Source organism: Xiphophorus hellerii, chromosome 5 (genome assembly GCF_003331165.1).
Source record: "Xiphophorus hellerii strain 12219 chromosome 5, Xiphophorus_hellerii-4.1, whole genome shotgun sequence".
Taxonomy (NCBI): domain Eukaryota; kingdom Metazoa; phylum Chordata; class Actinopteri; order Cyprinodontiformes; family Poeciliidae; genus Xiphophorus; species Xiphophorus hellerii.
The window spans coordinates 24,805,449-24,829,318 of NC_045676.1; the positions used below are offsets into that span (position 1 = coordinate 24,805,449).

The 23,870-nt window shown below is 37.9% G+C and overlaps 2 protein-coding genes and 3 non-coding genes across 14 annotated transcripts in view; 1 reads left to right on the forward strand and 4 right to left on the reverse strand.

Moving 5' to 3' along the window:
- Positions 1 to 65: 65 nt before the first annotated feature.
- On the reverse strand, positions 66 to 7,855 carry vps37a (VPS37A subunit of ESCRT-I). Of its 2 annotated transcripts, none has more exons than XM_032563607.1 (12): positions 7,398 to 7,855; positions 5,977 to 6,051; positions 5,498 to 5,615; positions 4,511 to 4,614; positions 4,092 to 4,317; positions 3,410 to 3,480; positions 3,183 to 3,310; positions 3,030 to 3,088; positions 2,876 to 2,944; positions 2,478 to 2,621; positions 1,438 to 1,526; positions 66 to 1,246 (listed from the first exon to the last, which is right to left on the reverse strand). In XM_032563607.1, the coding sequence occupies exons 1-11, from the start codon at positions 7,505 to 7,507 to the stop codon at positions 1,446 to 1,448; spliced, it is 1,185 nt and encodes a 394-aa protein (XP_032419498.1). In that variant the 5' UTR covers positions 7,508 to 7,855; the 3' UTR covers positions 66 to 1,246; positions 1,438 to 1,445. The 2 variants fall into 2 exon arrangements, with proteins under 2 accessions (XP_032419498.1, XP_032419497.1); XM_032563606.1 differs by having other exon boundaries at positions 66 to 1,283; positions 7,398 to 7,854.
- A 2,022-nt stretch (positions 7,856 to 9,877) lies between these two features.
- On the forward strand, positions 9,878 to 10,090 carry LOC116720859 (small nucleolar RNA U3). Its single transcript, XR_004339473.1, has one exon. It is a non-coding gene; the product is annotated as a small nucleolar RNA U3 (small nucleolar RNA).
- Positions 10,091 to 11,494: 1,404 nt separating this feature from the next.
- Positions 11,495 to 11,710, reverse strand: LOC116720857 (small nucleolar RNA U3). Its single transcript, XR_004339471.1, has one exon. It is a non-coding gene; the product is annotated as a small nucleolar RNA U3 (small nucleolar RNA).
- Positions 11,711 to 12,785: 1,075 nt separating this feature from the next.
- LOC116720858 (small nucleolar RNA U3) lies at positions 12,786 to 13,001 on the reverse strand. Its single transcript, XR_004339472.1, has one exon. It is a non-coding gene; the product is annotated as a small nucleolar RNA U3 (small nucleolar RNA).
- Positions 13,002 to 13,976: 975 nt separating this feature from the next.
- Positions 13,977 to 23,870, reverse strand: part of micu3a (mitochondrial calcium uptake family, member 3a) — a 28,587-nt gene continuing 18,693 nt past the window's right edge. For 3 of the 9 annotated variants that reach the window (XM_032563459.1, XM_032563457.1, XM_032563454.1), the window contains 7 exons: positions 18,787 to 18,881; positions 18,527 to 18,698; positions 18,136 to 18,144; positions 16,192 to 16,300; positions 15,931 to 16,088; positions 15,298 to 15,362; positions 13,977 to 15,137 (listed from right to left, as the gene is read on the reverse strand). In XM_032563459.1, coding sequence (XP_032419350.1) covers positions 15,131 to 15,137; positions 15,298 to 15,362; positions 15,931 to 16,088; positions 16,192 to 16,300; positions 18,136 to 18,144; positions 18,527 to 18,698; positions 18,787 to 18,881 — 615 coding nt within the window. In that variant the 3' untranslated portion in view covers positions 13,977 to 15,130. Of the gene's footprint in view, positions 15,138 to 15,293; positions 15,363 to 15,930; positions 16,089 to 16,191; positions 16,301 to 18,135; positions 18,145 to 18,526; positions 18,699 to 18,786; positions 18,882 to 21,025; positions 21,041 to 23,870 lie in introns of those variants that run through there. The other 6 variants (XM_032563456.1, XM_032563450.1, XM_032563458.1 and 3 more) reach the window with 4 other exon arrangements.

The window sequence follows — 23,870 nt, forward strand, 5'->3', positions numbered from 1 at the left end:
TAACTGGGAATTTCTCCATTCAAAGCATTTCCCAATATTACAACAACACAGAGCACCAACCAGACTTATTCTAAGGGCTTTATTAATCTAACAAATTAAATAAGAACGTATAATACAAGGTGTCCGAGTCTCTGATTATAATATAGCCTATTATTAACATTTAAATACAGTATTCGATGCCGTTAAGCTTTTTTTCCGCAACACATTTTTTTCCCTAATATTCCCCCAACATTGTCCCATTTCTTTTTCAGTTTTTCTCCATGTAGAATTCAAGTTCAAAAGATGTCAGGAAACAGCGTAGGTGTCATTACTTTGCAAGTAAGAGAGAGAGAAAAAAAGAACATCAGTGTGTTTGCAGAGAAAGAGATGACTCAGCCAAGGTAGTGCTGAAGTAATATTGTGGCTAAATTATTCACATGACAAGTACTCTGAAGTATACTAATGCTCAAAAATGAGAAATCTTTACAGGTATTTAATACACACAGATGGTGTACAGTATATTTTCTACTCTAACTGGATGATTTCTGGGTTATTCTGACTCAATATCGAATAATCAATATCAATGCAAACACACCGACGAACTTAGGGTTCACTTTCAGAATAAAATCAAATCCTTTCACAATGAAATTCTAGTTTTACAGTTTTCATATAAAAAGCAGGAGTCAAATGTCAACCCTGCCTTTAAAAAACAAACAAACAAACAAAAAAAAAACTGAATTTAGCCTAGTTAACTCAGCAATCAGGAGTTGTAAACGTTTTTGGATAACTACTGTGCAGCGGTTAGCACAGTATCTCTGTGAAAGAGGAAGTGAAACCACTGAGAACATAACCATATAACCAGAGCATAAATACTGATGTCTGATTTGCTCAATATGTTCCTAGTGATGTTACCTTAAAAATTTTACTTTTGTTGATAAATGTGCCAAGCCTTTGTACTTTCTTCAAAAAGTGTTCACACCAAACAATCTGACACTATGTGCGTGTCCCCTGCTGAAAAATAAAAATGAAACAAATCCCAGAACGAAACTATATTTCATCGCTGTCAAACAACTGGAAAGTTCAAACAAAACTATCCACAACGTGTTCGGGCGTTTCCGTGGCATCAGCCCATTTTCCACGTATAGTGACGCTCATCCTCCAAAGTTTCATCGTCACCAACGTCTTGCTAGTTGTCCGTCACTGACTCGGTGTGCTTTCAGCCCCTGTAAGGTTTTTGATGCGTTCGTTTTCTGTTGGCAGCAGTCGGCTGAGAAAAAAAACAAAAACAAACAAAAACACCAGTCCTGGAAGACCAAAAAAATACAATGTCAGGAGCTGAATGAGAACATTGTAAAAAAAAAACCCCAGAGAAAATCAATGGTGTTCTGCTTGTTGCAAAACTGTCAGCTGAGAACTAAAAGCTTCACTTTACCAGAAAACAGATGACTGATGTTGTACCTTGTGTTTTAGTGACTGGGAGTGAAATGGCCATGTGTGTTTATAGACTGTTGCAACTTCTCCTCCTTGGCCCTTCTGCTGTGGCAAAGCTAAAGACAGAAAAACATCAAACATTATTTTCTTTTTTTAATGGGAAATATTACTTTTGTATGTCAAAATGTCACACTTGACTTTCCAAAATTCTGTACTGTAATGTCTGTTTGTTTTTTTTAAATCACCATGGTACAAAACCTTTTTATTTAAAAGCAAGAATTTCAACCGAAATGCTCTCTAGTGTACCAACTGCTAATAAACTGAATATTTTTCTCTATTAGAACCTGTAATGTATTATAGTATTTATATAATAAAGACAAAACAGACATTTATCCAGTGATTGGCACTCTTGCGTTCATCTGCTAATGCGCTAATAGCGAAGCTAATTTTTCATTTAGCTCTTTAATGCCAACTTTGAAATGTTTACCACATTTTTCAAAGTTTTGGTTTTAATATGAATTAAATTCAGATAAATTCTGAAGCGCCAACTAATTTTTTGGAGGGTATTTTGTAAACTTTGAATTCAATACGGTTAAATGTTTGTGTTGACGTTTTGGTTATCGACTGTTAAAATTTCAAGAACAGTGGTCAACTAGGCAAAATTAGCAACAGAGTTAGCAACGATGAACAACTGTGAAACCGAAACAATGAGCGGAAGGCCTGTTACAAACAGACACGTCCTGAAACACAACTGTTCAGATAGGTGAGCAATAACAAATTTGACCTTGTTGAACATGGTATGCTATGTTAGCATTAGCTTAAAGTAAATGCCTTGCTGGGATTGCACATTAGCAGAAGTAATATGTAGGATTTGTGCTTTAGTGTTAGTGCAGGTAACTTTTTAGCTAGCAGTGCCCACCGCTTCATTTATCCAGTCATGTTCTGTTTTCCATTATTAATATGTAGAACTGAAAAACTATTAGAGAAACAGCTAACACACTATAGAAAAACCTGAGTGAAAAACATTTAATGCCAAACATGATAAACCACCATGTTTATTCTCTCACCGTTCTCTTCTCCATGAAACTAGTTAAGAATTCGTCGATATCAATGCGTCCCTCTAGAAAGTTTTCAGCCGTCTCCTCCGACTCCTCCTCTGCCTGGTGCGCTGAGACTTTTAGTCGAGCCTGTAGAGTGCTCAAACTGCAACTCTGGTGAGGGTAAAACATTGGGAAATTAAACAGGATACTCGCTAAATGTTTTTGTCAGCTCATCATTTATTGCGGCAAACATAATATTCCTGAGAGGTCACACTTTGTATTGATTGCTTTGAGCATTTTCTAAAACCTTTTTGTTGTATAGAATTGGACGTGCAAAGAAAAACGATTAATTATCGCAGGATTCAACACAAATGCCTGGCATTTCTTTGAAATAAAAGCCTGGCGTGATGAGTGAAGCGATTTACCTCACTGAGTTCATGCTGTCTCTGCATCTTTGTCTCAAAGGCTAACTTCATCTGAGTCAGCTGTTCATACTGTGCAAAAAACAACGGACAGAAAGCACAATGTGAGCAGCTGGACAATGACAAGGGTGAAAGGCAGCGGCACCCGGAGGCCGACCTTGTAAAGCATCTCTTGTCTTTTTCCCTCCAGCTGTGGCTCCATGTGGAGATTCTTTTCTGCAAAAAAAACAAGATTTACAGGTTTTGTTTTTGCTGTAAAACTCAACTCTGCAACAATCTCTTCGCAAAGACTGACAGAAGAGGAACTCACTGGCCATCTCCACTATGCTGTTGACCAGATCCTCTTTATCACCCGTGACTTGTTTGAGTTGCGGCAAACTCACAAAGAACTCCAGCAGGACGTCCTCGTTTTCAGACATGTCTGACAACTGAGTCAGACTTTTGGGGAGGGAGGGAAGAAAATTTAAGTTCACAATGGTTTGAATTGTATACATAGGAAAATGTAAATAGTAAATTTGATATTCTAGGATACTTTACGTTTTGTCGCAGAGTTCAGGAAAAGACTCAGGAATCTCAGGCATCTTGTAAATGTGTCCATTCAGTCCCGCCTGGAAGAGAAAGATTCAGTTTAGCTGCTTTACTTTCTTATTTTATTCCTATTTGTCTTTTGCTTTAACATCATTTTTGCATGTATACTGTGCTTTTTGACAAGTGTTTTGCGTAAAAAACACAAACTTTTAAGAGTTGCGCCGCGAATGTAAGCAACAGACAAACACAAAGTAACTGTAATCATTGTGAAATGGCAGAAAATAATCTTAATCTACAAATAAAACCCTGAAAAGTGTTTCGCCACGAAGAGCCATAACCTAAATTAGAATCCGTTTTCTCTGTGATAATCACCTATGGTCTGTCTCCGAGAGACGACAACTTGTGCTACAACAGCAAAAACATTTTCCTAACACTGCTCATGTGTTTGGCTGGTGCCATGGAGACCGACCAGAAAATCCAGAGTCAGAGCACAGTCTAATTTGCCTAATCTGCGAGGAAACAATAAAAATTGCGTAGCTTCTACATGGATGTGCTGCTAAAGCATCAGCTGCAGAGGGATGAGGGATGATCACCCGTTCAAAGGTTTCACAGGACATTTTTGTAATAATAATCATTTGACTAAAATAACTTACTTCCACTTTAAACACTCCAAGCTTCATAATCAGTGTACCTGCGAGTCTCCAGTGGGTACGGGGAGCGGCAGCTCGGTTATCAGTCCGTACGGGGCTGGAGCTCGAGGAAGGCCGTGAGCGATGTCAGCCGTCGAATGAGGCACGGGGGCCTGAGATGGAGCCGCACCAGAACCGGGCGGCGGTGTCTGGCTGGGACCCACATGACGGGGGCCGTAATGGAAAGCCTGGGCGGGGTAAGGAGCGATGCCCGATGGCTTGTACAAACTGCAGCAAGACATGAGGGAGAGCATAAGTAAATACACCTCGAGACATGCGCTGGATGTCAAAAGAAAGGTTACTGACGCTCTATGCTAATACCAAACTAATATCAGAGCTGCTTCACTCGTTTCTTGGATAAAATCGGTATGGAGAATACTTTGTGGAAATGTAAAGAAATCCAAGACAACATGACACTCACTATGGGAAGCCTGCAGGACCTGCAGACATTAAGACGGGTGGACTTTTCCAGAACTCGTCGAGTAGACTCTGGATGACTTTACCCAGATCTGAGTGCATACCGAACTGTAACATACGTAACAAGACAAAAATGAAGTCAGACTTTTACAACAACAAAAAAAAAAGAAAGGAAAAAATTCTCATTGGTGCCTCTAATCCGAGTAACAGATAAAATTGTTCATATAAATTAAGATAGAAAATGGCTTAATCCGTATTCCAAAATGCCGTTAGGATGTGACTGGGGTGGTGAAGAGGTTGAATGAGGGTAAAGAAAACAGTCGTCCTCTCTGTTACACTGAGTGGTAACTGGTTGAAACCACCTTCCTTTAAACTCTCATTTCAGTTTCAGTTTTAGTCAGATGATAGACTTTATTATGGTGGCTACAGTGAGTAGCGTCATAGCGTTCCTACAGCAAAGCTTCCACTATGTACTTACCGAGTTCATGACAGGATTATAATAGTTTGGGGTTTTTCAATACAGTTTACTTTAATTTTGTTATGACTTTGTGGTTTTTCCTAATTCAGTTTTTATTAGTTTTTCAAGTGGGTTAGCAAGTTTTTATTAGTTAAACATTGTTTACTTTCAGTTTAGTTTGCATTGATTATAGTAGTATTTTTTTAGTTTTTTCATACTTTGGTTAATTTCCTAATTTCATACTTTCAGCTTGAGTTAAAAAAGTTTTCTCAATTTCAGTTTTTGTTATTTTGTTCATTTTAGTCAACTATAACATCTTTGGTACATAATAATGTTTTAAATCCATATTTTCAGAATAATAGTCATTGTTAGGATTGGTCAGACTAACTTGTAGTCTGGCTGTTAGCAAAGACTCACAATCCTTTTTTGAATACAGCATCAGGAATACTGAAACCCATACTGAAAAGATGTTCTTAGCTGGTTTATTTTGCTGATGCGAGGAAACACACAGTTTTATGAGAGGCTGCTACTTACATTAGTGATGAGGGGGCTGGTGATCATAGTGCCATTATTGCTATCTATTAAATGATGACCAACAGGGGGGAAGACGCTAACCACCGGCTTCTCCTGAGGGAACTGAGGAGGCAGCAAACTGAGGGAGAAACAGCAAGCAGAGTTGGTATTACAGGCACTGAATTAGTGGGATCCAAACAAGTAAAAGCAATATTGGAAATATTGTTTATCATGCATTTCAAACAGAAAAAAAGGAATAACCAGGAAGAATAACCCAATTATGTTTACATGAAGCTGGTTCAGTAAGTTTCATACCGGAACTGGGTTTTTTTTGGAAGAGGCTAAAAATCAGAAAACCATTTATATCATCGATATCTTTTCTAGTACCTTGTTAAGAAATCAATGTTGATATACAAAGTGGAAAGTTGCCAGTTACAGAAAAGACTAAACAAGTGGGTAAATATCCTAAGCCACAAATACAAGTCTAAAGATATACTCACATGTTAACAGTAATGGTGGAGTTGTTGACTGTAAATGGTATTCTGTACTCGACATCTTTCTGGATTTCTGCAAGGCTGTAAGGGGCAGGGGGAAAAGTTGTACTAAAAATGCACTAAAATCAGAGAAAAGAATCATTGCGAATGACTAATTTACTAAAAACATCATTTAACCTGCCAAATTTAATTGATTAAAATATGTTTGAATGGTTACATAAAAGAGAAAATGTGCTTGGATGGATGGTAGTTTTGGATTCCATAGAAAATAAACAAATTATAAAACCTTTATGAATTGAAACATCTCTTGAGAGCATCACAATACATGCCATTGGTTTAGTGTGTATTTAGACCGACAGTGGTGTAAGGTCTTCATTTCGGAAATGTTTACTATCTAACCCAGGATCACATCAAAGACTATATACAGACTCTGTATATGAGCAACACCACTTTTTAAGCATCTTAATATGTACAGAGTCCAGAATTTTTCAGAACATATTTATAGTGTCTTGAACATTTCAATAAAAAATATATAATTTTACTCTCTGTCATGGCAGTAACTGATTAATTAAAAACATGATGTGGAACAAAAAGTGGGGAAAAAAAAAACAGTAGTTAGTGGCTGCCCTAAAAAAAAAATCCCATTTCATTAGTTTGCAAATAAAAGCCAAATGAGAGAGTTCAGTCACAGTATAGGTGTGATGTAACTGTTTAAACTATACTTTAAACACTTGGTTTAAAAAAAAAAAAGTGTGTAATCTCATTCATGACACACATTTGGGAAACTAGGATCGATCAGATCACAATGGTAAATTGTCATTTGCAAGTATATTAACAGTTTCTTACTACCTGAAGAAAAAAAAAATTATCTGTCACAGCCGCGCTACAACGCCTAGTAAACAAAAGCTAATACTTTAATCTCCAGCAGTAACAAGCTGATCCTGAAACTACATGCGTGACGAGCTCAGGAGTGATCACAGGACGTGGCCAGTCGGTCACAACTTGTGCAATCTGACCGAAATAAGGCGCAGGAACTGTCACGGAGAGATTGAATTAGCTTCACAGCTAACACAGTGAATGACAGCTTCCTACCTTAGGACTAGCTGCTCTGTAACTACGCTGGCGGTGAAGTTCCTTAATAATTGGGAATAGTAAATTAGTGTGACAGAGTTCAACAAGCTGTCCAAGCAATAGCTTTAAATATGAAGTATTTTAAGCAGGAGGGGTTCTGTTTATAGTATGTACTTCTGACATAACATAGTTAGTAGGCTAGCTAGGCTAACACAAACAGTTAAGAGTGTCGTATAAAATTACCCACTTTGGCAACGGGGTTCTTATTACAGTGAGAAATACTTTCTATTTAAACATTGTCATTAAGAAGCTCTTGTCCAGCTGGGTTCCGGGTGACCGAACATCGGTGATGTTACCTTGGGTGAGCGGCTTTCAGCGACTCGATCTGCCGCTGTCTCTGTTGTTGTAGGCTGCTGAGAGGAGGGACAGGTCCGGAGCCTTTAGACGACGTGAAAAACCAGCTCATTCTCCCCGGGAGAAACGACCGACTGAACTTCGCGACAGACGGTAAAAGGCCGACGAATTAATAGATGAAAGAGAGAGTGGGCATTAGGAGCACACGGAGTGGAGATTTGTGTTGCTAACCCCTGTTAGCTGGCTAACCAAAACACTCCCGTTTCCTCTCTTCGCAAAATAACAATTTGCATTGACGTTACAAAGTCAGATCGTGCGTTACAGAATAATAAAAATGTCAATTCCTTTCTGCTTTCGAAGGCTCGTGCGCCGTTTCCGACTTGTCATTAATGTAACTGAAAGAAAATATGGAGACAACAGCTTGGCCAACTTATTTACCTATGACGATACGTGGTGTGCGTAAAACGCAACTTCCTGTTTCGATGACATTCCAAAATAATAGTGTGGATTTAAAACAAAAAAAAAAAACTCACAACATATTCTGAAAGCCAAGATTTTAAAAAAATATACTTCAAATAAATTTACAGTGAAATATTTTAAGCCAATCATCAATGTGAAGTGTCTTGCATTAACTTTTAAGCCTTTTCACATTTTGTCACATTAAAACGACACACTTCAATGTAAATAACGCACCTGTTGTTTATTCAACCTTGTTCTACTCATTGATTTGATTTTTGGAAACGACATATAAACTTTTGCCCACCTCACATTCATCTTTGTTGGTGTGTTAAATACAATCACAATAAAATACATTAAAGTTTGATCGGAACATGACAAATTATGAGAAAGCTCAAAAGGTATACCCCTGCAGATTACTGTAAAGCGCATATATGTATAAAAACAATGGGATAGCACATAACTGCTTTCATTACTGTATGTATTATAAAGGTCATTTGTTAAGATTAAAAGTATATTTTGAAAATAACCTTTAGGCAGGTGTTTAACGTCCTTTTCATTAAGCCCACATTTCTGTTTTAAAATTGTTTTTCATTAGTTTAATGTAATATTCAAATCTTTCTAAGTTGAAAATCATCATATTTAAACAAATAAAGGCTTGAAGACATCAGTCTGTGTGCAATTAATCTGTCTAATGTGCTACACTGAGTGAATAGAGATACTAATAAATTACCTTTCCAATGATATTCTAATTTATTCATTGTGATTTTACGTTCATCTAACTATAAATCGCATTATCAGATTTGCTTATATAGCCCATTTAAAAACAATACAAGATGACAGAAGTCCCTCACCATTTTAACAACAACCATAAAATAGCAATTGTGAAAAAACCTCCCAATAAAAATAAAGAAAAGCCAGAAGAGGTGAGACCTCTAAAGACTATTTAGAGTCTCAAAGGTCATTGGCTGGCAAGGGAACTTAATTCGGTACAGGACATTCCTCAAGCTTTCCTAGGGTTTTATTCTTCTTCTATCTAGTGATAAACCTGTGGTTAATCCTGTCCTCTTTCCAGCTTAGGTCAGGAAACATTTCCATCTCCACAGTTACTTTCTTTAAAGCACCATTTTATCTAACCATGTGTCTTTCTGGGATAGTGGACATGGAACAGCTACTACCAACTTTTAACGTCTTTTTATACAGAACAAAATGGCATCATTTGGGAAGTTGTGTACAAAATGTACCCTCTCCTACTATTTGTAATTAGTAAGAGATTTAAAACAAACAAAAAAAAAATCTCTTTTAGGACAGCCCGAGTTTTTAAAGATACAGATTAAGGTGGTTCACAGAGCCATCCATGCCTCATACATGGTTTGGTTGTCCATCCTCCTTCAGGACCATGGTGGTATCTCCAGTATGGCTATGATTGGGACCAGCTGTTAGAAACCTGGCAAATTTCTATGCTTATGTTTAAGAGGCCATTTTATGTATATTTACTGGCTTTCCATTGTTATTCGTGTATTTTTTTTTTTACAATCACCAACGCATTCAGAGAGAGCTTAAACTGTGTTATCATTTACAATGGTCATTTATGGAACTCTTTCTTCGTTGCTAATAATTATTTTGCTATACAAACACTCAAAGAATTTCTATACAGGAGCAAAACTCACTAAGATGTTCTACCAGCCTGGGGTTGATGCCTTGCTCAGGGGCAGCCAGTCTCTCCAGTTACCTCATCTAGATCTTAATTAACTTGTGGATTTGAGAAATGAGCATTTAAATGGTCTCGTTAAACCATAACGACGAGAAGTGATGATCCCTCTCGAGCACGAAGAAAGCTGAACATGATGGTCAATGACGAAGGGATTGTGGTTGATAGCAAGGTGATTAAAAACGAATGACTAAAACCAGGTGTTGACGTTAAATTTTGGTTAATCTTTTTTAACGAAGGTCTAAGAAAAGTGAAAACCCTGAGTCAGGTGGACAGTGTTGCGGGTCAGATTCAGATTAGACTTTCTTGCTCTTTAAGGCTGTACTTTCTTGGATCATATCCATAGTCGTTGACTTGAGAAATGTCTTTCAAAGCTGCATGGTCACGCTAATCACGATGATGAATTATGATGTTCTCCCTTGAGCGTGAAGCAGTCAGTATGTGCATTACTGAGCATGCTTACCGTCACTGATGATTGTTCTTCGTTTTTCTATAGAGCAAGGAAGGAGAGCGCATGATCTGAGTGGCTGTGCATCAGTGTCATAAATTGAGAGTCTTTCTTTGCTTATTAATTTCTCAACATGCTTGATGTCTTCCCACATTGTGAAAAGCTCTGTTCAGAGTAGATGTCTGAGCAGAATTAAGAGGTGTTTAATAAAACGCAAGTTGAATAAATACTTTATATTTCATTAGCTCAGAAGTAATGTTGCTTGAGTGTGGTTGAAAATAACACAGAACAGTGTGCTTTTTTCAGCAGGTGGACAATTTTCTTGCGAGATAATTATTTTAAATGAAAGTATTAGATTAAAGCAACTCATATTCAAGATTAATAAGCAATCACAGCTTAATGTTTAGACAACTTGCCTCATGTTAAATCAACTTTGTGAACTTTAATTTCTGAGTTACTTTCTAGTTGACTTTACTTGCATTTTCAAAAAATCTGGTGAACTTCAATTTTCATGTTAAACCACCTTCAAATGTCCTGCAGTGTATTTTCACCTTCATGTTAGATCCGTCTACAAACATCTCCGGTTTATTCCATGCATACAGAAGCAGCTTAGCGTCACCTGAGCAGCCTGTGGCACAGTGAGGGAGAGCCATGAATCAACAAGAAGGCCCAATGGTTTTGAATCAAGGGTGATTAGATTCATATAAGTTTAGTTTATAATATCCTAATGTCCACATCTTTGATCAAGCTAGAAGGATTAATTCTACTCCTTAACCCTAAACAAGAACGAGTTGCTAATCTGGAAAAGAAAATCCAAACTCTAGGAGAATTTTGTAATTTTTGGGGGCTACATGACTAGAGTGAGAAGATGTCAACACACTGCTTCACATTTCTTCTGTCATCTTAGCAGTCACTAGTTAGGCTAGCATTTTCCTTTTTTAACTAAATTGTACTTTCATCCCCCCCACACATTTTATTGCATAATGGTATATGTTTATAGAAAAATTACAACAAATTATGGTTTTTAAGAGAAACCAAGGACTCTAAAAGAAAGTTAATTTACACTAATGAGCACCAACTGTTTTATGATGTTACTATTTTACAGGCAAAGCAGATTTTAATGCATTGACTGACTTCTATGGACTAATTTTGATTTGTCACTCACACTGCTTACAGAAAACAAGCAACCACATGAAAACAAAATCTGCTTTTTTTTAAAAAAAAACGAGGACCACTCAGATCATACTCCCTTAATCATTACTCCAAATGAAAGTTACGTACGATCATCAGTGATAGAAAACATAACTTTCAACATAACATAACTAATATTCTGCTGTTGTTGTCAAGTCCAAACAAAAGGAAGCTTGTCAAACAACATGGCAGCACTCCAAGCTAGAGAAAGAAGTGTGTTTGTGAAAACCCCACCAGATGTTCCAGAAGGTATTGTTAGATTAAAAATGAATTACCTTTTAACAACATTGTTAACCACTCTGACCATATTCCCTTCCTCATCACTCCACAAGGAAGTGAAGAACGATCATCAATGATAGAAAACGTATGAAATAAATCATTATTCTCTATCCGCTTCACGCTCAGAAGGGAATATCACGACTCTTCATCGTGGTTAGCGAGACCATACAGATTAGAATCACATTTCTCAAGTCAAAAACTATAGAAATGATCCCTGAAAGTATAGTCTTAATGAGTTATTGCAAAACCACAGCATGTGTTTTCCTGGACACCCATCCTCAGTAAGGGTATTCTGGTATCCACCAGTCCCAGTCACGTCACTGCATCTAATCAAACTGATTTTTCCAAGATGGCTGAAGTCGAGGAACACGCTATAGCAGGGGTGTCAAACTCCAGTCCTCAAGGGCTGGTGTCATAAAGTTTTTAGATGTGCCACAGCTACAAAACACTGGAATGAAATGGCTTAATGACCTCCTCCTTGTGTAGATCAGTTCTCCAGAGCCTTGCTAACGACCTAATTATTCTGTTCAGGTGTGGTGCAGCAGAGGCACATCTAAAGGTTGCAGGACAGTGGCCCTTAATCATTTGAAATAACAGTTTATTGAAGAAAGTTTGGCGAGAGAAATGATTCTATTAGTGGTGGATAGTTGGGGGGGGGGGTTTGCATGAAAAACATGAAGTGCCCAGAAACAACAGTAACAAAAAGTGTGGCAACACAAGTTAATTTTTATATTTGGAAAACCCTTTATGAAAAAAAAGGCAAAATGTTAATGTGGAAAATACCTTAAAAATTTCAGAATATTTGTAAATAACAGAAGTGTCAGTGTAAACAGAATTTGTGTGACTTCCTTCTACGAACTATTGTGTTTTAGGTAATATTGTGTATTTGTAATCCTTGCTTTAATTGTCAATTGTTTAGGGTTAATTGTCATTGTAATTTTGCAAAGGACTAATTAAAATCTATAATTAGTCCTTTTTTAAAGAAATTTGATCTGTTTAATGCTTCGCATTATTACTACCGTCACCACAAGTGTTTTAATTCTATTAGAAATTGGAGGACTTATTAGATTTCCTTCAATTATCTTTGTAAACGCATTGATATTGCACACAGTATTTTATCCTGGAAAAATAATAAAGTTCTCATGCCTGGCACTAATATTCTGCTGTCAAGTCCAAACAAAAGGAAGCTTGTCAAACATGGCAGCACTCCAAGCTAGAGAAAGAAGTGTGTTTGTAAAAACCCCACCAGATGTTCCAGAAGCTTTTGTTAGATTAAAAATGAATTAGCTTTTAACAGAAATGAAAACCACTCTGACCATATTCCCTTCCTCATCACTCCACAAGGAAGTGAAGAACGATCATCAATGATAGAAAACGTATGAAATAAATCATTATTCTCTATCCGCTTCACGCTCAGAAGGGAATATCACGACTCTTCATCGTGGTTAGCGAGACCATACAGATTAGAATCACATTTCTCAAGTCAAAAACTATAGAAATGATCCCTGAAAGTATAGTCTTAACGAACAACAGGAGCGACACAGTATTTCAGTTCCGGGACCCTCACTCTCATTCACGGTGCAATGACACTGTGACAAACACTCAACATGGCGAGTAAATAGTAATGTGTTTACTCTGATGAAACGGCAGAGCGCCGACGTTTAAAATGTTTCCAAACAAGGTTTTTAAACTTATATTCTGATTCCTAAATACCCAGAATGCATTGAGGGTGCTCTGACGAGGTCCATCAGAGTGACCCTCGTGTACACGAGCCGGCTTATTTCCTAAACAGCACTTTAACATATTGACGAATCACTGCAGTGACATTGACTCGTGAGTTGCTCAATACGACAAAATAAACAATTGTATTATTGAGTGTCGACAAAACTCCGCAAGTTGAATAAACACGACGAGGTACGACCTTTAATATTCCGGGCACAACACGACACAACAAAAAGCGTTCCGCTCACTACAATAATCAAATATCTAAGAACACTTGGCCATACTGCATAGTTTACTGACTCTTACTGATAAGAGATGTACAAAAAAGAAAATAATCAAATTCCACTTAAAAAACTTTGTTTTGACTCGATATTAAATCTGTCGCAAGTCTTGTACATTTACCCGCAGGGAGACTATTATTGCACACGGGGGCAGCATTTCAACTTTAGAGCCAAGCTCTACACGTTTTACTGCTCTTATGTTACAAATATAATCAGTTTTATGAAACAATTTGTGATTTGAGAACATTTAATTTTTTGTGAGGACACAAAAACTGACCCTGTCACACAAACACATGACAAATCATAAATCATATAAAGCTATGCATTTTCACTATATATCCAGTTAAAACTTGCTAGCACTAGATAAGACAAGCTAAAGCTATTGTTAGCTTAATTAACATCGTCATTTCCAAATACTGTAAGAATTCCTCTGCTTCAGGTCTTTCGTTTTTCTTTAGAGCCGTAAACTTACCAACGTGGTCCTTCTCTGTAGTTTTCTTTTTTGAACATGTAAAGTTATTTATTTATAAAAAAATAAAAAAAACTCCGGCTGTTGCAGAGTACCCAATGAAGCCCTTTTCTCTGCGCATGCCCAGTAAACACCCCGTTCTCTTAAAAAATTTATTCATGCGTGAAAATTAATTCACTAAAATACATGAATCCGAGAAATACACGGCTATTGCGGTGTGAGAATTATCATCATTCTCTTAATTACATTTTCTTATAGCTTTACAAGAAATATACAAAACAAAAAGGGGAAAAAAAACATTACAATGGTGAAACCTCTCCATAAGTTTGCCTTTTTCTTTTGCTTTTAAAGGATATTTTTCAGATGCCATGATGAATGTTCAGAAGGCATCTGTCAAAACTCAAATATTGTCAAATCCAGATCAAATATACAACAAATTCAGTTGTAACAAATTGACAATTAGGAACTTTCCAGCATACTAGTCCAACTAAAACTTCATAAGGCAGTGAAAAGATTGAATGATTATAAGACATGATTGTTATAATGAAAATAATTAAAACATTTGAAATACAGCTATTTAATTCTTCATTGTTAGTCCTGTGCGTGTTTGAAATCTTAATTTCAAACGTTAAATTCGACATGCTTATGACATTTTACATACATTATATCTTGTATTTATTCATTCTTGTGCTCTTTAAGTTAATAACCAGTTGTACAGGAATTAACCGAAATCGGTCAAAAATTATAAAAAACAAACTGTGATATTGATTTAGCATATAAACAAGTTGAAATTTTATTACACTTAAGCATTGAAATTAGAAACAATAATTTTAATTTAAAAACAGTGAAAATAGTCAACCCTAATGCATATCATATTTGTTGTTACATTCTGTGTGACAGAATTGGCATAGGTAAAAAAAAACAAAAAAACAATAGAATCTTCATTGTTCATTTTCCAGTCAATGCAGTCATGCTTGTGATTATTAGAAGCTGGATTAGAGATCTGTATTTGAAATGAGAAAGCTGCTCAATCAGGTTCCTAACAAATCAAAAGTCTGAGTTCATTTAGAGTTATTCCTTCCTTTAAGGCCTCTCCTTATACGTCCTCCATAACTGTTGTTCTTGTCTCCGGGCCTCAGAGCGAACACAGCTGGAGAAGGAGGTGTAGTGCTGGCCCTTCACCTGGTGCACACAAAGCAATGAGAAGACGATCAATTCAACACGTTAGGATTCGTTTTTTTGTATATTTCTCCACTACTCAAAGGAAACACAGAGAATCAAACCAACAAACAATCCATATTCAATAAATGTCTTAATTATTGTTGTAGTTGTTAGTGGTACTTATCTGATTGCCAGCTCCTTCTTCAGACATGACCTAAAAGAGGAGGCTCTCTCCACCGACTTATAGCCCTGAGATGCCAGTAGAGGCCATCATGAGAAACGAGGAAGGCAGGGAAAAGGAAAGAAATAACTTTTGTTAAAAAGTAGGGACAAGACCAAGGAAATTACATCTGAGTCAAGAAAATCTAGTATTCAAAGACAGCAGTCTGAAATAAGGAGAATAAAATACGCAGGAAGTCCATGTTTAAAAAAATAAAGACCCAAGACAGAAAGAAAGAAAGCACAAAAAGCAGTTCTGATTATTAACAGCTAAGATCTGAATAACCCCTTAGCATGACTTTGAACTATTGTAGTTTTTAAAAATTGCCACTTGGTGGCAGTATAGCACCAGAGATATCATAAATCCCTTTCAGGTATCCCAGGACAGTTTTCACTGATTATAGTATCTCAGATCAGTGTAGAATGCTCCAGTGAAGACAATGAATACTAATCCCGAACTGTAAATAAAGGTATATATTTCTAAGAGGAAGACATCTGCCATCTTTTCATAATTTTTGTTGATGCTAACACTTTTAACAAGGATATTTGTACTTTCAGTAATTAAGTGCATTTTCTCAGGAAGTTGCACGCTCCTCACCCTGGCTCCCCGGTGAAGCCTGTCCTTCATGATGCCGATGAACTCCTTGTAGGACAGCTGGTCATCGTGGTCAACATCAAAGATCTTAAAGATGGTGTTCACTAGGTGACGTGTCAGCTTGAGTCCCGTGGCTACGTACACTGCCCTTGCAAACTCATCTAGCGGGAAAATGCAAAGAGGTCTGGCATTCACACAAAAACCAGGAGATAGAGCAGCAACAATTAGCGCCTGCAGCTTCAAGCCTGGTCGGGTTCTCACTACCTTGTCCGATGGAACGTGACGCAAAGTTGTACATCTGCATGGCAATGGCGAAGTCTTCAAGGTTGTTGAGGAACTGGAAGAATGACCTGAACTCATCGAAGGTGATGCCCTGAAAAAGAGAAACTAGGTGAGAATCTACCAGATAAAGTGGGGAAGTAATGAAGACTTATCATTGTCCTGAGCAAAGTACTACAAATTGGGGGAATAATGAGCAGTTTCGATTGATGTACACCATGCTAAATGGGTCGTGTGTGAACATAGCATTCCTTATCATGCATCCACTTGTCTCATATTGAAATGAAATCAAAAACATATATTGCTGCACTTTTATATTATTCCATAAATGAGAGAAACTGAGATGCACTATAAATGTTAGAGACAAAGTCGCATTCAAAATAATAGCAACTCAACATCACCACTCAGACCCAACAGTCGAGACATGCATGGTATTGATTGGACGTAACTGAATCTTTAATTAATATGTTTAAAATAATAGCAGTGTGGCATCCAATTAGTACAAAACATGTGCCATACTGGTGACAGCAAATGTTGTAAATGCTGATTATAATGCATTTTTCTCTAGACACTAAGATGTGTCACTCCAGGCGAGTTTGAGAAGAACTGTCATTTTATTAAAAGGTTGAGTGGAAAGGGGGAAAGAAAGCTGCTCAGCTAAACTGATCTCAAAACGCTTAAAAATGGAAACAGAGAAACTACAATTTAAATTGATAGAAGAATATTCAGATGCCAAAGATGGTTGGGCCAAAGCCGAGCGGTTGACACGCAGTCACTCGGTTTCAGGACGTTTATTTTTGCACACACGCTTCACGTTTGTGATACATGTGGTTTACAATAGCTTAGCAAACACAGCAATAATGGGAGAGAGGCTCGATTATTACCAGATTATTCCTCCTCCTCCTCCAAGTACGGAGGAGGAGGAAACAGTGATTGACGAACTGCAACATCTCATTTTATTTGCCATGTTATCGTAAAAGAAGAGAAGGTGTAGTTGGGACGATTGCCCACTGCATTAACTGCGACAATAAGAGCCGATTTTGACCGTGTGGCCAATGAGAGTCTCCCATGGTGACCAAAGAAAAAATACAATTTCCTGTGAGTATTGAACAAATGAGAAGATTCATATGTAAAGCCAAACTGTCAGTAGGAAACACCCAGAACGTACCATTGTTGAAAAAACAACAGCGGTTACAACTTACCAAAAGAACACACCGACTGTGTGTGTTCAAAATGCTAACAGAGCAGCATTTTGAATCCTCAACTCAAACTCAAAGCAATCTCTGACACATCGTGGCTCAGGTATCATATGGTGTCTAATTATCGGATAACAGGGATCTTCGACCTGTCTGAACACCGTTTTACTTGAGAAGACCATGCTGCTGAATCTGGAGGAGGAAATGCTGTTGAAGTGTGTCTCAAGAAGAAAACGAGGTTAAAAATCAATTATTTTCACTTCCAGTAGAAAAGTAACAAAACCGATATGTTTTTCTTAATTTCATGTTTTGATATTTGGAAAAGAACTTGCAGTGTTCCCAAGGTGTAATCATGTTTGGAAATAAAAGCTGCTGATGACAGTTTGGAAATTTACACACTGCTCTTATTTTGAACACACAAAAAAAGGACATTTATTTCCAAACAAGGACAAGGAATTTCATCAAATAAATGTCTCAAACTTGTAAAAAGAAAAAAAAGAAAGTTCATAAAGGTTGCATAACATACCTTGTGCTGCTAATTAAAAGCAAAATTGTGAACAGGAATATTCATTTAACCTAATAAAATAAATTTGAAATAAAAAACCTAAACACGACCAAATAGCAATCAAATGAAGACAAACACAAGACAGCGGTAAAATAACTAAAATGTAGCAAGGAAACAAGTGACAGATTGTGGCTGCAGGTTGCGTTTTTTTATGAGGCAGAAACAAACCTCCTGCTTCTTCCACAGCATGAAAGAGAGGAGGGACAGAAATAGAGTTGGGTTGCAGATAGACACAAGGAAGATGAGCCAAAGCATAGCTAGCCTTCGCTTGACGGACAGATGCACAGACAGACAAACAATCGCGTGTGGCTGAAAGCCCTATTAAAAGTGTGTTTGTGTGGGTCTTTGTGTGAGGTCAAGTGAAGGGAAGAAGCGCTGAAGTGTTGAGAGCATCAACAGCCCTAGGCGGACACCACACTGGGAAAATACGGGCTGTGTGAATTGCCTGGAAGGCAGCAGCACCAGTACAGAGGGAAAAAAGAAACGTATCTAATGATATGCGGAAAAGAATAAACGCTGAATGCTCTCAAGGTATTCTTCGTTTACATGTGGGTTGCACCTTTTCGTCCGGAATACACTGGCGGACGTTCTCCATGTACGCGCTGATGTTTTCAACGTTGGTAAAGCGCAGCAGGATTTTGGCGAAGTCTTCCTCGCTAATTGTGGTCATTCCTTTGGAATAGGTCAGAAACTCAATTTCCAACACCTCAGTCTGGAGGTTATCCATAAACCTGCCAAGCAGAAAGGAATAGATGGTGAGGAAGAGGGAGGTGGGGGGAGAAAAGAGACATTTACCATGTAGTCAGCATGACCAGGTACCTGTAGAAGTCATCAAAGGTGAGCTCTGCTTTTCCCTTCTTTCCAAAGAAGTGGACCAGTATGGTGGTGTCAATGGTGATGCTCTCATCCGAGCGCTATCAGAGACAGAGGAAGACACCGGATCATAAAGGATGCTGGTTTGGAGGAGAGAAAAAAAGCAGAGGAAAGGGGACGAGTCCTTCAAGGATCCAGCCTGGGTACGGCTTAGGCAGACGAGCAAGAGCCAGAATGTTGCTGCACGAATGCATGACATGCACCGGATGAACATAAACACAGCTTCACCTCAGATATCGGCTAAAATCATTAACAGCCATCAAATATATCAAACAAACCAGTCTAGGCTGCAAAACACGCTGCTTTGCATTGAGTTTTTTTCCACATTTTGCTGTGATACAAGCAAAAACGTCAAAATACTTCATTGAGATTTTGTGTGATAGATCAGTACACGGATGTGTGCAGTTGTTAAATTGGAAAGAAAATGATTTAAAAAAAAAAAGGTATTCATGTATTTTACAAAAAAAAAAAAAAGAAATGAAAAGTGTGGCACACATGTTTCAGATTAAAACCTTTGCCCGCTCTTCTTTGCAAATACCTCTGACTGACCGTCTGGTCAGTCAGATTGGGCAAGGAGACTGTGAATGTCAATGTCAAGTCTTTTCGCAGAATCTCAGATGGATTTAGGTTTGGAATTCGACTGGACCATTGTAACACATGAATATACTTTAACCTACAGCTACCACTGTAGCACTGGCTGCTTCAGACTGTTGTCCTGCTGGTAGGTGAACCTCCGTCCTAGTCTCACGTCACTATGCTAGCAATGTCATCTGAAGGGCAATAAACCCTCTCACATAACCAAGCAAAAGGGGACAGTGGCTGATTTTCCTACATTCATGGAGCCAGATAATACATGTGTACATGTCGGCTGACCACCAGTGACCCAAAATTATTAAGGAAATCATGATCGATTTATCAGTTCATTCCTACAAAGGACCTCTTGGCTGCTTTTCTGATAAAGGCTCTCAATCTGTGTGAGTTTAGGTTGACGGTTATGTCAAGTTAGGTTTTGCGGTTGTGCCATTACCTTGTGTTGGTCTATCACATGAAATCCAAATGAAATGTATTAAAGTCTGTCTTAAGTAAAAGTATGAATAATTTTGAACTTTATATTTAGAAAAAAAGCAGATAGGGTACTCCAATCCCGGTTGTAAAGCCAGGAAAATGTTCCATCTGTTTTTCTTATAAGTTAAAATAATCCTCATTGTGTGTATAATTTCTTTTTTTTTAAAAATTAAAACAGGGTCATCGTATCCAGATTTGTGCAGTCCAGGCTGGTCAGAAGGTTTGCTGTGGTAGCTTCAAATACAAACTAATAACGATGAACATAAAACAAGCCCACACAGTTAGCACAAAACACAATGACAAAATGAGTCATGCCAAGGGTCAGAAGAAGAGTAGGGATGGACTGGCCGTCACCACATTGAACAGGTAGATCATGTTGAACACACCTCTGAACAAACAACTCCAAAATAACCCAAAAACACATCATGGAGCACACACAGAACACATGGAGGACACCACATTTCATGCATTTCTCAACGAATGTCACACAGGAACACGTGAACAGGACATCACATCCCAAACAGAAGCGCCACACAAACCCAACGGAAGCACAGATGCATAAAACATTTCAGCAGATTCCACCTTTTTCCCTTAACTGATGGCCGTCCGGTCTGTCACCTTTCAAACTCAGATGGTGTTACTACCTTGTTTTTTGTGTTTGGCCTTCCTTCCTTCCTCCCTAGAGTGTTTGAAGTGAATGTTCCCTAAGTGATCCTGGTCATTTGAAACCCATTCAATGGGATTTTAAGGCGTAACTTCTGTGTGTTTTCGCTGTTATCTGGTGATGAACTCTTTAAGCTTTAATCCCTTTTAACTTTAACTTTAACGAGGCACAATTCCTAATCCTTTTGAAAGCGAAGAATGTAATGAATAGCTCTTAGTAAAAGGTGACGATTTTAAGCATCAGGGGAAAAAAGAGAGCCCATCTTCTATCTCACTGCCCACCATGCCCACACCCAGCCAACCCGTGTGTCAAACCCACAGCCATGCTGAGAAGAACGCACACGTCAGGTTGAATGAAAATCTCGTTTCATTCGAATTAAGAGGAGCGCTTATGCCATTTCCATCATCATCATCATCATCATAAATATCATCACCACGATGCCATTCGTGGTTCTACCTCAAGGGTAAAATCCTAAAGTCCAACATGGGACAAGAAGGACAAGTCAAACAAGACGACAAGGTTTACATGAGACAGGAAGTAAACAGTTTTTGTTGTGTTTGTTTAACTTTTATATGTTGTTGCTGTTTGCTTTTTACTCTGGAACAAGAAAATATCAGTGACTAAGTTAAGATGTGGTCAGAATTATTCATATAGATTTACTTGCCTCTTTTGGAAGTTGAATTATGTTGGGCTGATATCATTAATTAGATGAAATAATCATCAACTAATTTAGTAATCGATTAATCGTTAACTGGAGCACGAATATTTTAAAAGACTTGTCAGTTTGTGGAAAAAACCCCCAACATATTCAGAGCCGTAATTAAGCTAAAACTGAACAAAAGTATATACATTTTGCATTTAAGATAAAAAAACCCTTTGTCTGTGAATGTGTTTTAACCAAACCTCTTCAAATCAGCTTTTGTCAGATTGTTAGAGCATCTCCTGAGCACATCTCTCTTTAGATTTGAAACCAGATTCAGCTTCTCGCTATTCGGGAATTGAAATCTTCCTGTGGTGAAGCTATTCCTTATTGATTTGGAAGTATGCTTTCAGTCCATCCTACGTTTCACCCTACCGTAACACATTTTCCTACATGCTCTGAAGAAACTTCAAATGTGCTTTTGCTAAATTTAGCAGGACTTGTATGTTCTCCTTCATTAGAAAAGGCTTCCATCTTGACATTTCACAGCAAAGACCAATTTTCTTCTTGTTTGTTCATCAGTTTTGAACGGACGTCCAGCTCTTGGTAATGTCACCGTCGCACCATCTTTTCTTTTCTTAACAATGACTGTCTTCACCGTGATTCATGGTAAATATGATAGCTTGGAAATTATTTCGTGCCCTTCTACAGACTGATGCCATATGGTGCTGCTTAAAGATGCCTCCCGCCTCTCCAAGGAAAATATTTCAGTTTGCTTTTCAGTTAAATTTTTACAGGTTATCACTAAAGGTGGAAAACATTTGGAAATAATTCAAACTCCAGAGACGCTGACACACTAACCAACCTCCTGTGACATGCCAATCGCCGCTAAGAGAGAACTGGATGACTTTACTGAACGTCCTCTTTCACTTTTGTCTCTTTGGGAGGACCGCCTTCATGTAAACATGAGCTAAGCTTAAGATGATTTCATTGTCTTGCCTTTCTTGTGTCACTTTACTGGATGTTCTTGTCACTAAGCCTTTTATTACTGACAAACAGCATAACAATACTTTTGCTCTTTTATCTTTAAACTGACACATTACCAAAGTCTTTATGACACACAAGCTGTGCAGACAACTAGACAGCATCCAGATGGTGTGTGTCTCTGCCTCTCTTCCCCGTTAATTGTAATCCCCTCTTCCTCACAGTCGTGTTGTTTTTCTCTTAAAACGACTAAGCCGTTGTCAGAAGTAAAATCCAAACAAGGAATTTAGCTTGATAAATGGATTTCTGCCCACAATGGCTGCGCTTTTTCTTTTTTTTTATTAGTGTTTGTTTTGTTTGTATTTTTTTTTTTTTTTTGCTCAAATTCAAAGACAGAAAAGTGACAGCAAATGGGGGCCACAATAAATTATGCAGGAAAAGATTTCCAGATGGAATTAAGTGATAATTTATCACAAAAACATTTATTTTTACTGCACAGATTTAGAAGAGTTTTCTGATCACAACAAGCTTATCTTTCCTGGAAGAGTGTTGGGAGCAGCATGAGCTCATCATCCTCCTGACATCGTAATGGTTACCACGCCTATAAGGCACGAGCCAACACCTGGCGAATGCATGTGCCTGTTTTGTCCACCTGTGTGTGTGTTTGCGAGCTCGCCTGTCTTTGATCGGGGGCGCCGGGACTAAAAACAGTAATTACAGATGTAAACGCTAAACGTTCTTTCTCACCCTCCCGACCTGTGAGTAACGCTCGTGAGGAAAGGCTCGTTGTCGGTCTTTATTCACATCAGTCAGCCCACACCTTTGGGCTACGGACGTATTCAGTTTTTGCATTTTGTCATGCTACAACCACAAGCTATGATGTATTTTCAAGGGATTTTACGTCATAATTGCAAAGTGAAAAAGAATATGCAATAATATCTGTTATTATTTTACAAATAAAAACCTGGAAATAGTGACGCCTTGTCGTGTTGGGTATGTTGTGCTTGCATGTAGAGAAAAAAGTTGCATTTTTAGTTGACTAATGTTCTTTCGCTAACTTCTGAACATTTACATAGCACCGCTGTATCTATAACGGTGAAAATATATTTTCTAATAAGCTGACTGAACTTAACAGAAGGTGAATGCACAGTTTCCACGCTTTCATTGGTAGAAAATAAAAGTTGAAAACCTTTTTATCACATAAAAAAATACGTTAAAGTTTGACTTGTGGAAAAAGTTTACATTTTTTGGCATGACAAAATGTAAAAATAAAAAACGTTTAATATTTTTATAGGCACCGCCTCCCCTCTTCTAATGCTCATTTACTTTTTTTTTTATCCCATGCTGTTACTGTGTCTTTCCTTCTTTTAGGTGTCGTATTTTCCCGTTTCCGCTGCTGCTCTGATAACTCTGAACTCCTTTCTCTCCATCCTACCTCTCAGTGTCTTCTTCATCTAACAAACACTAAGGCACTTTTCTTAACCTCCCTCCTTCTCTGCCTGTCACTCAGTGCCAACCCCCCCCACACTCTCCTCAAGGTTACAATAGGGACTAAAGCGTTGAGTAAACATCTTTCTCAAAATACAACCTAGTTTCTTTCTTTTCCCTTAAATGTACTTCCCGAAATGCTTTTCTTCTCGCCTCAGCTTTGTTCCTCGACATTTGTTCAGTCTGCTG